Source organism: Oncorhynchus nerka, linkage group LG22 (assembly GCF_034236695.1).
Source record: "Oncorhynchus nerka isolate Pitt River linkage group LG22, Oner_Uvic_2.0, whole genome shotgun sequence".
NCBI lineage: Eukaryota > Metazoa > Chordata > Actinopteri > Salmoniformes > Salmonidae > Oncorhynchus > Oncorhynchus nerka.
Window position 1 is genome coordinate 4,634,748 of NC_088417.1, and position 16,068 is coordinate 4,650,815.

At 47.6% G+C, this 16,068-nt stretch overlaps 1 protein-coding gene across 1 annotated transcript in view; it reads left to right on the forward strand.

Annotated features, from left to right (window-relative positions):
* The window catches only part of stau2 (staufen double-stranded RNA binding protein 2), a 546,241-nt gene that overhangs the window by 330,732 nt on the left and 199,441 nt on the right, over positions 1–16,068 (forward strand). The window contains exon 14 of the mRNA XM_065006870.1: positions 3,964–3,973. Within this exon, the coding sequence (XP_064862942.1) occupies positions 3,964–3,973 (10 nt within the window). The remainder of the gene's footprint in view (positions 1–3,963; positions 3,974–16,068) is intronic.

The following is a 16,068-nucleotide window of genomic DNA, read 5'->3' on the forward strand; positions in this document are numbered from 1 at the left end:
TCCCCCCATCCCTCCCTCCTTCCCTGCCTCCATCCCTCCCTCCTTCCCTCCCCCATCCCTCCCTCCCCCATCCCTCCTTCCCTCCCCCTTCCCTCCCCTCTTCCCTGCCTCCTTCCCTCCCCATCCCTCCTTCCTTCCCTGCCTCCTTCCCTCCCCCATCCCTCCCCCATCCCTCTCTCTTCCTTCCCTCCCCCCATCCCTCCCTCCTTCCCTCCCCCCTTCCCTCCCCTCTTCCCTGCCTCCTTCCCTCCCTCCTTCCTTCCCTCCCGCCGCTCACCACCTAAAACAGCATTTGGTTATTTGGTTAGGTTCACACACACACTCTCTCTGTCTCTCTCTCTCTCTCTCTCTCTCTCTCTCTCTCTCACACACACACTTTCACACCATTAAGTTACACAAGGCTTCCCCACAGAACCAAAACATCTTGCAGTTCCGCCACAATTAATTGGCCGTCTGACCTTGCCCCTGGTGAGCGCTCGTTTGCTGCCAGAGAGAAGAGGGGGGAGAACCCATTTCTACGTCACACAATACATTCCTTCCTCTCCCCTGATGGCTAGAGCCCTTTCATATTGACAGACAGGGTGGGGTGAGATGGATTGTGGGCCGTTGGAGGGAGACACCTGTTGAGAGACTGGCAGGCAGGAGTGGGGGGTCTGTCGGTCAGTGGTATGTATGGCAGGGGCTAATTCATGGAGCGGGGGGGGGGGGGGGGGGTCATCTTTAGAGGAATAATTTTGCATGCCCAATTTTTCAGTTTTTGATTTGTTAAAAAAGTTTGAAATATCCAACAAATGTCGTTCCACTTCATGATTGTGTCCCACTTGTTGTTGATTCTTCACAAAAAAATACAGTTTTATATCTTTATGTTTGAAGCCTGAAATGTGGCAAAAGGTCGCAAAGTTCAAGGGGCCCGAATACTTTCGCAAGGCACTGTACCTTCACTACAAACAACCATCTCAGAGCCCCCTAACACAACTACCTTCACTATAAACAACCATCTCAGAGCCCCCTAACACAACTACCTTCACTACAAACAACCATCTCAGAGCCCCCTAACACAACTACCTTCACTACGAACAACCATCTCAGAGCCCCCTAACACAACTACCTTCACTACAAACAACCATCTCAGAGCCCCCTAACACAACTACCTTCACTACAAACCACCAGCTCAGAGCCCCCTAACACAACTACCTTCACTACGAACAACCATCTCAGAGCCCCCTAACACAACTACCTTCACTATAAACAACCATCTCAGAGCCCCCTAACACAACTACCTTCACTACAACAACCATCTCAGAGCCCCTAACACAACTACCTTCACTACAAACAACCATCTCAGAGCCCCCTAACACAACTACCTTCACTACAAACAACCATCTCAGAGCCCCCTAACACAACTACCTTCACTACAAACAACCATCTCAGAGCCCCCTAACACAACTACCTTCACTACAAACAACCATCTCAGAGCCCCTAACACAACTACCTTCACTACAAACCACCATCTCAGAGCCCCTAACACAACTACCTTCACTACAAACAACCATCTCAGAGCCCCTAACACAACTACCTTCACTACGAACAACCATCTCAGAGCCCCCTAACACAACTACCTTCACTACAAACAACCATCTCAGAGCCCCTAACACAACTACTTCACTATAAACAACCATCTCAGAGCCCCCTAACACAACTACCTTCACTATAAACAACCATCTCAGAGCCCCCTAACACAACTACCTTCACTACGAACAACCATCTCAGAGCCCCCTAACACAACTACCTTCACCTATCAGCCTCCCTTCACCTATCAGCCTCCCTTCACCTATTAGCCTCCCTTCACCTATTAGCCTCCCTTCACCTATTAGCCTCCCTTCACCTCCCTTCACCTATTAGCCTCCCTCCCTTCACCTATTAGCCTCCCTTCACCTATCAGCCTCCCTTCACCTCCCTTCACCTATCAGCCTCCCTTCACCTATTAGCCTCCCTTCACCTCCCTTCACCTCCCTTCACCTCCCTTCACCTATTAGCCTCCCTTCACCTATCAGCCTCCCTTCACATATTAGCCTCCCTTCACCTCCCTTCACCTATTAGCCTCCCTTCACCTCCCTTCACCTATTAGCCTCCCTTCACCTCCCTTCACCTATCAGCCTCCCTTCACCTCCCTTCACCTATTAGCCTCCATTCACCTCCCTTCACCTATTAGCCTCCCTTCACCTCCCTTCACCTATTAGCCTCCCTTCACCTCCCTTCACCTATTAGCCTCCCTTCACCTCCCTTCACCTATTAGCCTCCCTTCACCTATTAGCCTCCCTTCACCTCCCTTCACCTCCCTTCACCTATCAGCCTCCCTTCACCTCCCTTCACCTCCCTTCACCTATCAGCCTCCCTTCACCTCCCTTCACCTATTAGCCTCCCTTCACCTATCAGCCTCCCTTCATCTCCCTTCACCTATTAGCCTCCCTTCACCTCCCTTCACCTCCCTTCACCTATCAGCCTCCCTTCACCTATTAGCCTCCCTTCACCTCCCTTCACCTATCAGCCTCCCTTCACCTATTAGCCTCCCTTCACCTCCCTTCACCTATTAGCCTCCCTTCACCTATCAGCCTCCCTTCACCTCCCTTCACCTATTAGCCTCCCTTCACCTATCAGCCTCCCTTCACCTCCCTTCACCTATTAGCCTCCCTTCACCTATCAGCCTCCCTTCACCTATCAGCCTCCCTTCACCTATTAGCCTCCCTTCACCTATCAGCCTCCCTTCACCTCCCTTCACCTATCAGCCTCCCTTCACCTCCCTTCACCTCCCTTCACCTATTAGCCTCCCTTCACCTCCCTTCACCTCCCTTCACCTATCAGCCTCCCTTCACCTATCAGCCTCCCTTCACCTCTCACCCGTCAGTCTCCCAGCACCCATCAGTCTCCCAGCACCCATCAGTCTCCCAGCACCCATCAGTCTCCCAGCACCCATCGGTCTCCCAGCACCCGTCAGTCTCCCAGCACCCATCAGTCTCCCAGCACCCATCAGTCTCCCAGCACCCATCAGTCTCCCAGCAGTCTCCCAGCACCCATCAGTCTCCCAGCACCCATCAGTCTCCCAGCACCCATCAGTCTCCCAGCACCCCTCACCCCACACCCATTTCTGGAGTGTCCTCTTGAAGGGAGAGGAGCAGATAGTAGGAGAAGATTAGTGAGAGACGTGTCTTTTAAGTGTTAGCTTGACATGGGGTTAAACACACACACAGACCGACCAGAGCACAAGCCAGTATCCCTTCTCAGTCTTCGTCAGCCCGACACATTAGCAAATAGTCACATCCCACCACCGGAGAAAGAAACACTGTAGTTACTATGTTTGTTCCCCACAAAAATCAAACTATTACATTTACATTTACATTTAAGTCATTTAGCAGACGCTCTTATCCAGAGCGACTTACAAATTGGTGCATTCACCTTATGACATCCAGTGGAACAGCCACTTTACAATAGTGCATCTAAATCTTTTAAGGGGGGTGAGAAGGATTACTTTATCCTATCCTAGGTATTCCTTAAAGAGGTGGGGTTTCAGGTGTCTCCGGAAGGTGGTGATTGACTCCGCTGTCCTGGCGTCGTGAGGAGTTTGTTCCCACCATTGGGGGCAAGAGCAGCGAACAGTTTTGACTGGGCTGAGCGGGAACTGTACTTCCTCAGTGGTAGGGAGGCGAGCAGGCCAGAGGTGGATGAACGCAGTGCCCTTGTTTGGGTGTAGGGCCTGATCAGAGCCTGGAGGTACTGAGGTGCCGTTCCCTCACAGCTCCGTAGGCAAGCACCATGGTCTTGTAGCGGATGCGAGCTTCAACTGGAAGCCAGTGGAGAGAGCGGAGGAGCGGGGTGACGTGAGAGAACTTGGAAGGTTGAACACCAGACGGGCTGCGGCGTTCTGGATGAGTTGTAGGGGTTTAATGGCACAGGCAGGGAGCCCAGCCAACAGCGAGTTGCAGTAATCCAGACGGGAGATGACAAGTGCCTGGATTAGGACCTGCGCCGCTTCCTGTGTGAGGCAGGGTCGTACTCTGCGGATGTTGTAGAGCATGAACCTACAGGAACGGGCCACCGCCTTGATGTTATTTGAGAACGACAGGGTGTTGTCCAGGATCACGCCAAGGTTCTTAGCGCTCTGGGAGGAGGACACAATGGAGTTGTCAACCGTGATGACGAGATCATGGAACGGGCAGTCCTTCCCGGGAGGAAGAGCAGCTCCGTCTTGCCGAGGTTCAGCTTGAGGTGGTGATCCGTCATCCACACTGATATGTCTGCCAGACATGCAGAGATGCGATTCGCCACCTGGTCATCAGAAGGGGGAAAGGAGAAGATTAATTGTGTGTCGTCTGCATAGCAATGCTAGGAGAGACCATGTGAGGTTATGACAGAGCCAAGTGACTTGGTGTATAGCGAGAATAGGAGAGGGCCTAGAACAGAGCCCTGGGGGACACCAGTGGTGAGAGCACGTGGTGAGGAGACAGATTCTCGCCACGCCACCTGGTAGGAGCGACCTGTCAGGTAGGACGCAATCCAAGCGTGGGCCGCGCCAGAGATGCCCAACTCGGAGAGGGTGGAGAGGAGGATCTGATGGTTCACAGTATCGAAGGCAGCCGATAGGTCTAGAAGGATGAGAGCAGAGGAGAGAGAGTTAGCTTTAGCAGTGCGGAGCGCCTCCGTGATACAGAGAAGAGCAGTCTCAGTTGAATGACTAGTCTTGAAACCTGACTGATTTGGATCAAGAAGGTCATTCTGAGAGAGATAGCGGGAGAGCTGGCCAAGGACGGCACGTTCAAGAGTTTTGGAGAGAAAAGAAAGAAGGGATACTGGTCTGTAGTTGTTGACATCGGAGGGATCGAGTGTAGGTTTTTTCAGAAGGGGTGCAACTCTCGCTCTCTTGAAGACGGAAGGGACGTAGCCAGCGGTCAGGGATGAGTTGATGAGCGAGGTGAGGTAAGGGAGGTCTCCGGAAATGGTCTGGAGAAGAGAGAGGAGGGGATAGGGTCAAGCGGGCAGGTTGTTGGGCGGCCGGCCGTCACAAGACGCGAGATTTCATCTGGAGAGAGAGGGGGAGAAAGAGGTCAGAGCACAGGGTAGGGCAGTGTGAGCAGAACCAGCGGTGTCGTTTGACTTAGCAAACGAGGGTCGGATGTCGTCGACCTTCTTTTTCAAAATGGTTGACGAAGTCATCTGCAGAGAGGAGGAAGGGGGGAGGGGGAGGAGGATTCAGGAGGAGGAGAAGGTGGCAAAGAGCTTCCTAGGGTTAGAGGCAGACGCTTGGAATTTAGAGTGGTAGAAAGTGGCTTTAGCAGCAGAGACAGAAGAGGAAAATGTAGAGAGGAGGGAGTGAAAGGATGCCAGGTCCGCAGGGAGGCGAAGTTTTCCTCCATTTCCGCTCGGCTGCCCGGAGCCCTGTTCTGTGAGCTCGCAATGAGTCGTCGAGCCACGGAGCAGGAGGGGAGGACCGAGCCGGCCTGGAGGATAGGGGACATAGAGAGTCAAAGGATGCAGAAAGGGAGGAGAGGAGGGTTGAGGAGGCAGAATCAGGAGATAGGTTGGAGAAGGTTTGAGCAGAGGGAAGAGATGATAGGATGGAAGAGGAGAGAGTAGCGGGGGAGAGAGAGCGAAGGTTGGGACGGCGCGATACCATCCGAGTAGGGGCAGTGTGGGAAGTGTTGGATGAGAGCGAGAGGGAAAAGGATACAAGGTAGTGGTCGGAGACTTGGAGGGGAGTTGCAATGAGGTTAGTGGAAGAACAGCATCTAGTAAAGATGAGGTCAAGCGTATTGCCTGCCTTGTGAGTAGGGGGGGAAGGTGAGAGGGTGAGGTCAAAAGAGGAGAGGAGTGGAAAGAAGGAGGCAGAGAGGAATGAGTCAAAGGTAGACGTGGGGAGGTTAACCTGTTACTCCTACCCCCTACTTTTTTCGAACATTCTGTTAAAAATCGCAACATTTCAGCGCCCTGCTACTCATGCCAGGAATATAGTATATGCATATGATTAGTATGTGTGGATAGAAAACACTCAGACATTTATAAAACTGGTTAAATCACGGCTGTGACTGTAACAGAACGTGTGTTTCATCGAAAAGTGCAGGAAAATCTGATCACTGAAAATGGAAAAATATATCCATGCCCACTTCAACCATTTGATAAAGGTGAACCACATTTAATGGGGCCGAGGTTGCAATACCTACAGCTTCCACACGATGTCAACAGTCTTGTCATTTGCCTACTTTTTGTTTCTTGGTCAAACAGACGCAAGGCAACGCCTTTCTTCGGTCTCCGACCGGATATTTTGGTTGAGATTTACCCGGACATTATTTCCAGACGTACAGCTAGAGAATATACATCGCCTCGTGATCAATTTGATCGCTTATTAACGTTTATTAATACCTAAAGTTGTATTACAAAAGTATTTCGAAGTGTTTTGTGAAAGTTTATCGTCAACTTTTTTAATTTTAAAAAAATGACGTTACGTTATGAAACGCTATTTTTTTCCTTGATCACACAGTCTTCATAGATCGATATCTAGGCTATATATGGACCGATTTAATCGAAAAAAAGACCCAATAGTGATGTTTATGGGACATCTAGGAGTGCCAACAAAGAAGATGGTCAAAGGTAATGAATGTTTTATATTTTATTTGTGCGTTTTGTGTAGCGCCGACTATGCTAATTATTTTGTTTACGTCCCCTGCGGGTCTTTTGGGGTGTTACGTGCTATCAGATAATAGCTTCTCATGCTTTCGCTGAAAAGCATTTAAAAAATCTGACTTGTTGCCTGGATTCACAACGAGTGTAGCTTTAATTCACTACCCTGCATGTGTATTTTAATGAACGTTTGAGTTTTAACTAGTACTATTAGCATTTAGCGTAGTGCATTTGCATTTCCAGATGTCTAGATGGGACGCCTGCGTGTCAGGTAGGAGCAAGAGGTTAAAGTCGCCCAGAACTGTGAGAGGTGAGCCGTCCTCAGGAAAGGAGCTTATCAAGGCATCAAGCTCATTGATGAACTCTCTGAGGGAACCTGGAGGGCGATAAATGATAAGGATGTTAAGCTTGAAAGGGCTGGTAACTGTGACAGCATGGAATTCAAAGGAGGTGATAGACAGATGGGTAAGGGGAGAAAGAGAATGACCACTTAGGAGAGATGAGGATCCCGGTGCCACCACCCCGCTGACCAGAAGCTCTCGGGGTGTGCGAGAACACGTGGGGCGGACGAAGAGAGCGCAGTAGGAGTAGCAGTGTTATCTGTGGTGATCCATGTTTCCGTCAGTGCCAAGAAATCGAGGGACTGGAGGGATGCATAGGCTGAGATGAACTCTGCCTTGTTGGCCGCAGATCGGCAGTTCCAGAGGCTACCGGAGACCTGGAACTCCACGTGGGTCGTGCGCGCTGGGACCACCAGATTAGGGTGGCCGCGGCCACGCGGTGTGGAGCGTTTGTATGGTCTGTGCAGAGGAGAGAACAGGGATAGACAGACACATAGTTGACAGGCTACAGAAGAGGCTACGCTAATGCAAAGGAGATTGGAATGACTAGTGGACTACACGTCTCAAATGTTCAGAAAGTTAAGCTTACGTAGCAAGAATCTTATTGACTAAAATGATTAAAATGATACAGTACTGCTGAAGTAGGCTAGCTGGCAGTGGCTGCGTTGTTGACTTTGTAGGCTAGCTGGCAGTGGCTGCGTTGTTGACACTACACTAATCAAGTCGTTCCGTTGAGTGTAATAGTTTCTACAGTGCTGCTATTCGGGGCTAGCTGGCTAGCTAGCAGTGTTGATTACGTTACGTTGCGTTAAAAGAACGACAATAGCTGGCTAGCTAACCTAGAAAATCGCTCTAGACTACACAATTATCTTTGATACAAAGACGGCTATGTAGCTAGCTATGTAGCTAGCTACGATCAAACAAATCAAACCGTTGTACTGTAATGAAATGAAATGAAAATGTGATACTACCTGTGGAGCGAAGCGGAATGCGACCGGGTTGTTGAGTGCGGAAGTTCTATAAAATGTCTCCTGATTTTGCAGGCCTTAAGCGTTTAGTGCAGTTACGTAATAGTTCACATAAACCCATCAGTTCTGCCTTAATGCTCTTTGACAAAGACCTGGATTTGTGTCATGTTTCATATGAGGTCTATGACTTCCAGGTTTGGGTCCCAAATGGCACCCAATTCCCTTTATAGTACACTGATTTGGACTAGGGCCAACTGGGGAATAGGGTGCCAGGTCCCATTGGGTCCTGCTCTAAAGTAGTGCACTATAAAGGGAATAGGGTGAGGTCCCATTGGGTCCTGCTCTAAAGTAGTGCACTATAAAGGGAATAGGATGCCAGGTCCCATTGGGTCCTGCTCTAAAGTAGTGCACTATAAAGGGAATAGGGTGCCAGGTCCCATTGGGTCCTGTTCTAAAGTAGTGCACTATAAAGGGAATAGGGTGCCAGGTCCCATTGGGTCCTGCTCAAAAGTAGTGCACTATAAAGGGAATAGGGTGCCAGGTCCCATTGGGTCCTGCTCTAAAGTAGTGCACTATAAAGGGAATAGGGTGAGGTCCCATTGGGTCCTGCTCTAAAGTAGTGCGCTATAAAGGGAATAGGGTGCCAGGTCCCATTGGGTCCTGCTCTAAAGTAGTGCACTATAAAGGGAATAGGATGCCAGGTCCCATTGGGTCCTGCTCTAAAGTAGTGCACTATAAAGGGAATAGGGTGGCATTTGGGACACATGCACAGTCTGACCTTTTTTTGTTGTTGTTGTCTGAAGTGTTTTAAACAGACCTCCGTTCCTCGGTGAATTCACGCGTATTGAGCTCTGCCTCATGTCACGCTCTCTCCTAGTCGGCTGTCAGGGCCCAGGCAGGAAGTGACTGTTTCTATGGGAGCCATATGCGAATGTACAGGTAACTGCCAAAATGAAGGAAACACTTGCATTAAAATGTGGGATACAAAGTATATTGAAGGCAGGTGCTTCCACACAGGTGAGGTTCCTGAGTTAATTAAGCATCCCATAATGCTAAGGGTCAGAAGAAAAGATCTCAGTGACTCCCATAATGCTAAGGGAATAGGATCTCAGTGACTCCCATAATGCTAAGGGCCAGAAGAAGAGATCTCAGTGACTCCCATAATGCTAAGGGCCAGAAGAAGAGATCTCAGTGACTCCCATAATGCTAAGGGCCAGAAGAAGTTTCTCAGTGACTCCCCTATAATGCTAAGGGCCAGAAGAAGAGATCTCAGTGACTCCCATAATGCTAAGGGCCAGAAGAAGAGATCTCAGTGACTCCCATAATGCTAAGGGTCAGAAGAAGAGATCTCAGTGACTCCCATAATGCTAAGGGTCAGAAGAGAGATCTCAGTGCTCCCATAATGCTAAGGGCAGAAGAAGAGAGCTGTGACTCCCATAATGCTAAGGGTCAGAAGAAGAGATCTCAGTGACTCCCATAATGCTAAGGGTCAGAAGAAGAGATCTCAGTGACTCAAAATGCTAAGGGCCAGAAGAAGATCTCAGTGACTCCCATAATGCTAAGGGGCCATACAAGAGATCTCAGTGACTCCCATAATGCTAAGGGCAGAAGAAGAGATCTCAGTGACTCCCATGATGCTACCAGAAGAAGAGATCTCAGTGACTCCCATAATGCTAAGGGCCAGAAGAAGAGATCTCAGTGACTCCCATAATGCTAAGGGCCAGAAGAAAAGATCTCAGTGACTCCCATAATGCTAAGGGCCAGAAGAAGAGATCTCAGTGACTCCCATAATGCTAAGGGTCAGAAGAAGAGATCTCAGTGACTCCCATAATGCTAAGGGCCAGAAGAAGAGATCTCAGTGACTCCCATAATGCTAAGGGCCAGAAGAAGAGATCTCAGTGACTCCCATAATGCTAAGGGCCAGAAGAAGAGATCTCAGTGACTCCCATAATGCTAAGGGCCAGAAGAAGAGATCTCAGTGACTCCCATAATGCTAAGGGCCAGAAGAAGAGATCTCAGTGACTCCCATAATGCTAAGGGCCAGAAGAAGAGAGCTCAGTGACTCCCATAATGCTAAGGGCCAGAAGAAGAGATCTCAGTGACTCCCATAATGCTAAGGGTCAGATCTCAGTGACTCCCAAGGGCCAGAAGAAGAGATCTCAGTGACTCCCATAATGCTAAGGGTCAGAAGAAGAGATCTCAGTGACTCCCATAATGCTAAGGGCCAGAAGAAGAGATCTCAGTGACTCCCATAATGCTAAGGGCCAGAAGAAGAGATCTCAGTGACTCACATAATGCTAAGGGTCAGTGACTCCCATAATGCTAAGGGTCATAAAGAGATCTCAGTGACTCCCATAATGCTAAGGGCCAGAAGAAGAGATCTCAGTGACTCACATAATGCTAAGGGCCAGAAGAAGAGATCTCAGTGACTCACATAATGCTAAGGGTCAGAAGAAGAGATCTCAGTGACTCCCATAATGCTAAGGGCCAGAAGAAGAGATCTCAGTGACTCACATAATGCTAAGGGCCAGAAGAAGAGATCTCAGTGACTCACATAATGCTAAGGGTCAGAAGAAGAGATCTCAGTGACTCACCATAATGCTAAGGGCCAGAATAAGAGATCTCAGTGACCAGAAGAAGAGATCTCAGTGACTCACATAATGCTAAGGGTCAGAAGAAGAGATCTCAGTGACTCACCATAATGCTAAGGGCCAGAAGAAGAGATCTCAGTGACTCCCATAATGCTAAGGGCCAGAAGAAGAGATCTCAGTGACTCCCATAATGCTAAGGGCCAGAAGAAGAGATCTCAGTGACTCCCATAATGCTAAGGGCCAGAAGAAGAGATCTCAGTGACTCACATAATGCTAAGGGTCAGAAGAAGAGATCTCAGTGACTCCCATAATGCTAAGGGTCAGAAGAAGAGATCTCAGTGACTCCCATAATGCTAAGGGCCAGAAGAAGAGATCTCAGTGACTCACATAATGCTAGGGCCAGAAGAAGAGATCTCAGTGACTCACATAATGCTAAGGGTCAGAAGAAGAGATCTCAGTGACTCACCATAATGCTAAGGGTCAGAAGAAGAGATCTCAGTGACTCACCATAATGCTAAGGGCCAGAAGAAGAGATCTCAGTGACTCACCAAGCCAATGGGAGGTTCGGGAGCGGCATCTGAGACCAAATGATGGGATTGGATGAATGGTGTCGCATCCCTCCAATAGAGTTGTTTGGTGCATTGAAGCTGTTCTGGCTGGAGGCCCAGTGTCCTATTATGATCCTTTTATGATGGCGTTTCCTTTATTTTGGCAGTTACCTGTAAACGAGTGGTTTTCCACCTTGCTCCATGTTAATCTTCATAGGAGCAGTAACGCTATTGAAATATACAGATTTATTATTTACCTTTATTTAACTAGGCAAGTCTTGTTAAGAACAAATTCTTATTTTCAATGACGGTCTAGGAACAGTGGGTTAACTGCCTGTTCAGGGTCAGAACGACAGATTTGTACCTTTGTCAGCTCGGGGATTTGAACTTGCAACCTTCCGGTTACTAGTCCAACGCTCCAACCGCCCAGATGTGATGGACACTGTAGGCTAGTGGTTCTCTAATGAAAGCTACAGACTGGAGGGACACTGTAGGCTAGTGGTTCTCCTAGTGAAAGCTTCTACAGATGTCAGGGACACTGTAGACTAGTGGTTCTCCTAGTGAAAGCTACAGAATGGAGGGACACTGTAGTCTAGTGGTTCTCCTAGTGAAAGCTACAGATGTCAGGGACACTGTAGTCTAGTGGTTCTCCTCGTGAAAGCTACAGATGTCAGGGACACTGTAGTCCTCGTGGTTCTCCTAGTGAAAGCTACAGACTGGAGGACACTGTAGACTAGTGGTTCTCCTCGTGAAAGCTACAGATGTCAGGGACACTGTAGTCTCGTGGTTCTCTAGTGAAAGCTACAGATGTCAGGGACACTGTAGTCTGAGTGGTTCTCCTAGTGAAAGCTACAGATGTCAGGGACACTGTAGACTAGTGGTTCTCCTAGTGAAAGCTACAGATGTCAGGGACACTGTAGTCTAGTGGTTCTCCCTAGTGAAAGCTACAGATGTCAGGGACACTGTAGTCTAGTGGTTCTCCTAGTGAAAGCTACAGACTGGAGGGACACTGTAGTCTCGTGGTTCTCCTAGTGAAAGTTACAGATGTCAGGGACACTGTAGGCTAGTGGTTCTCTAGTGAAAGCTACAGATGTCAGAGACACTGTAGTCTAGTGGTTCTCCCAGTGAAAGCTACAGATGTCAGAGACACTGTTCTCCTGAGTCTTAGTGGTTCTCCCTGTAAAAGCTACAGATGTCAGGGACACTGTTCTAGCTGATTTTACAGGATAGTGAAATGTGCCCTGAATGACCTAGTTGACAAATGCAAATCTAACTAAATTGTGTTCACATACACAACTATTTGTGTTCCTAGCGGAGTAGTATCTTGGTAAACAGTAGAAATGTTTGTGTCTGTAGCTCCAACAGTGCAGTAGTATCTAACTAAATGCTTGTGTTCCTAGCTCCAACAGTAGTATCTAACTAAATGCTTGTGTTCCTAGCTCCAACAGTGCAGTAGTATCTAACTAAATGCTTGTGTTCCTAGCTCCAACAGTGCAGTAGTATCTAACTAAATGCTTGTGTTCCTAGCTCCAACAGTGCAGTAGTATCTAACTAAATGCTTGTGTTCCTAGCTCCAACAGTGCAGTAGTATCTAACTAAATGCTTGTGTTTCTAGCTCCAACAGTACAGTAATATCTAACTAAATGTTTGTGTTCCTATCTCCAACAGTACAGTAATATCTAACTAAATGCTTGTGTTTCTAGCTCCAACAGTGCAGTAGTATCTAACTAAATGCTTGTGTTTCTAGCTCCAACAGTACAGTAGTATCTAACTAAAATGCTTGTGTTTCTAGCTCCAACAGTGCAGTAGTATCTAACTAAATGCTTGTGTTTCTAGCTCCAACAGTTGCAATAGTATCTAACTAAATGCTTGTGTTTCTAGCTCAACAGTGCAGTAATATCTAACTAAATGCTTGTGTTTCTAGCTCCAGCAGTGCAGTAGTATCTAACTAAATGCTTGTGTTTCTAGCTCCAACAGTGCAGTAGTATCTAACTAAAATGTTTGTGTTTCTAGCTCCAACAGTGCAGTAGTATCTAACTAAATGCTTGTGTTCCCATCTCCAACAGTGCAGTAGTATCTAACTAAATGCTTGTGTTTCTAGCTCCAACAGTGCAGTAGTATCTAACCAATGCTTGTGCCCTGGCTCAACAGTGCAGTAGTATCTTTAACTAAATGCTTGTGTTCCCAGCTCCAACAGTGCAGTAATATCTAACTAAATGCTTGTGTTCCTAGCTCCAACAGTGCAGTAATATCTAACTAAATGCTTGTGTTCCTAGCTCCAACAGTGCAGTAGTATCTAACTAAATGCTTGTGTTCCTATCTCCAACAGTGCAGTAGTATCTAACTAAATGCTTGTGTTCCTAGCTCCAACAGTGCAGTAATATCTAACTAAATGCTTGTGTTTCTAGCTCCAACAGTGCAGTAGTATCTAACTAAATGTTTGTGTTCCTAGCTCCAACAGTGCAGTAGTATCTAACTAAATGCTTGTGTTCTTATCTCCAACAGTGCATTAGTATCTAACTAAATGCTTGTGTTCCTAGCTCCAACAGAGCAGTAATATCTAACTAAATGCTTGTGTTTCTAGCTCCAACAGTGCAGTAATATCTAACAATTTACAACAATACACACACATCTAAAAGTGAAAGAATGGAATTTTAGAAATATATAAATATTAGATCGAACAATGTCGGAGTGTCATTGACTAAAATACAGTAGAATATAATACAGTATATACATATGAGATGAGTAAAGCCGAATGTAAACACTGTTAAAGTGACCTGTGATTACATGTCTATGTATATAGGGCAGCAGCCTATAAGGGGCAGGGTTGAGTAACCGGGTGGAAGCTGGCTAGTGATGGCTGTTTAACAGTCTGATGGCCATGAGCTAGAAGCTGTTTTTCAGTCTCTCGGTCCCAGATTTGATGCACCTGTACTGACCTCGCCTTCTGGATGATAGCGGGGTGAACAGGCAGTGGCTCGGGTGGTTGTTGTCTTTGACAATCTTTTTGGCCTTCCTGTGACACCGGGTGGTGTAGGTGTCCTGGAGGGCAGGCAGTGTGCCCCCGGTGACGCGTTGGGCAGACCGTGCCACCCTCTGGAGAGCCCTGTGGTTGCGGGCGGTGCAGTTGCCGTACCAGGCGGTGCTACAGCCCGACAGAATGGGGATGCCATCTGCGCCGGAATCCTGGCAAGGGTTAACACATTTAAATGTCGTACTCACGTCGGTCACGGAGAAGGAGAGCCCACAGTCCTTGGGAGCGGACCTTGTCATTAACAGCCCAGTGCCATAGAGAAGGTGTTAGCTTCATTAACAGCCCAGTGCCATAGAGAAGGTGTTAGTTTTATTAACAGCTCCAGTGCCATAGAGAAGCGTTAGCTTCATTAACAGCTCAGTGCCGAGAAGGCGTTAGCTTCATTAACAGCCCAGTGCCATAGAGAAGCGTTGGCTTCATTAACAGCCCAGTGCCATAGAGAAGCGTTAGCTTCATTAACAGCCCAGTGCCATAGAGAAGGCGTTAGCTTCATTAACAGCTCAGTGTCATAGAGAAGGTGTTAGCTTCATTAGCAGCCAGTGCCATAGAGAAGTTAGCTTCATTAACAGCCCAGTGTCATAGAGAAGGTGTTAGCTTCATTAACAGCCCAGTGTCATAGAGAAGCGTTAGCTTCATTAACAGCCCAGTGTCATAGAGAAGGTGTTAGCTTCATTAACAGCCCAGTGTCATAGAGAAGGCGTTAGCTTCATTAACAGCCCAGTGTCATAGAGAAGGTGTTAGCTTCATTAACAGCCCAGTGCCATAGAGAAGGCGTTAGCTTCATTAACAACCCAGTGCCATAGAGAAGGCGCAGCTTCATTAACAGCCCTCCAGTGTCATAGAGAAGGTGTTAGCTCTTATTAACAACCCAGTGCCATAGAGAAGGTGTTAGCTTCATTAACAGCCCAGTGTCATAGAGAAGGTGTTAGCTTCATTAACAGCCCAGTGTCATAGAGAAGGCATTAGCTTCATTAACAGCCCAGTGCCATAGAGAAGGCGTTAGCTTCATTAACAGCCCAGTGTCATAGAGAAGGCGTTAGCTTCATTAACAGCCTAGTGCCATAGAGAAGGCGTTAGCTTCATTAACAACCCAGTGTCATAGAGAAGGCGTTAGCTTCATTAACAGCCCAGTGCCATAGAGAAGGCGTTAGCTTCATTAACAGCCTAGTGCCATAGAGAAGGCGTTAGCTTCATTAACAGCCCAGTGCCATAGAGAAGGTGTTAGCTTCATTAACAGCTCAGTGTCATAGAGAAGGTGTTAGCTTCATTAACAGCCCAGTGCCATAGAGAAGGTGTTAGCTTCATTAACAGCCCAGTGCCATAGAGAAGGTGTTAGCTTCATTAACAGCCCAGTGTCATAGAGAAGGTATTAGCTTCATTAACAACCCAGTGCCATAGAGAAGGTGTTAGCTTCATTAACAGCCCAGTGCCATAGAGAAGGTGTTAGCTTCATTAACAACCCAGTGCCATAGAGAAGGTGTTAGCTTCATTAACAACCCAGTGCCATAGAGAAGGTGTTAGCTTCATTAACAGCTCAGTGTCATAGAGAAGGTGTTAGCTTCATTAACAGCCCAGTGCCATAGAGAAGGTGTTAACTTCATTAACAGCCCAGTGTCATAGAGAAGGTGTTAGCTTCATTAACAACCCAGTGCCATAGAGAAGGTGTTAGCTTCATTAATAACCCAGTGCCATAGAGAATGTGTTAGCTTCATTAACAGCCCAGTGTCATAGAGAAGGTGTTAGCTTCATTAACAGCCCAGTGTCATAGAGAAGGTGTTAGCTTCATTAACAACCCAGTGCCATAGAGAAGACGTTAGCTTCATTAACAACCCAGTGCCATAGAGAAGGTGTTAGCTTCATTAACAGCCCAGTGCCATAGAGAAGGTGTTAGCTTCATTAACAACCCAGTGCCATAGA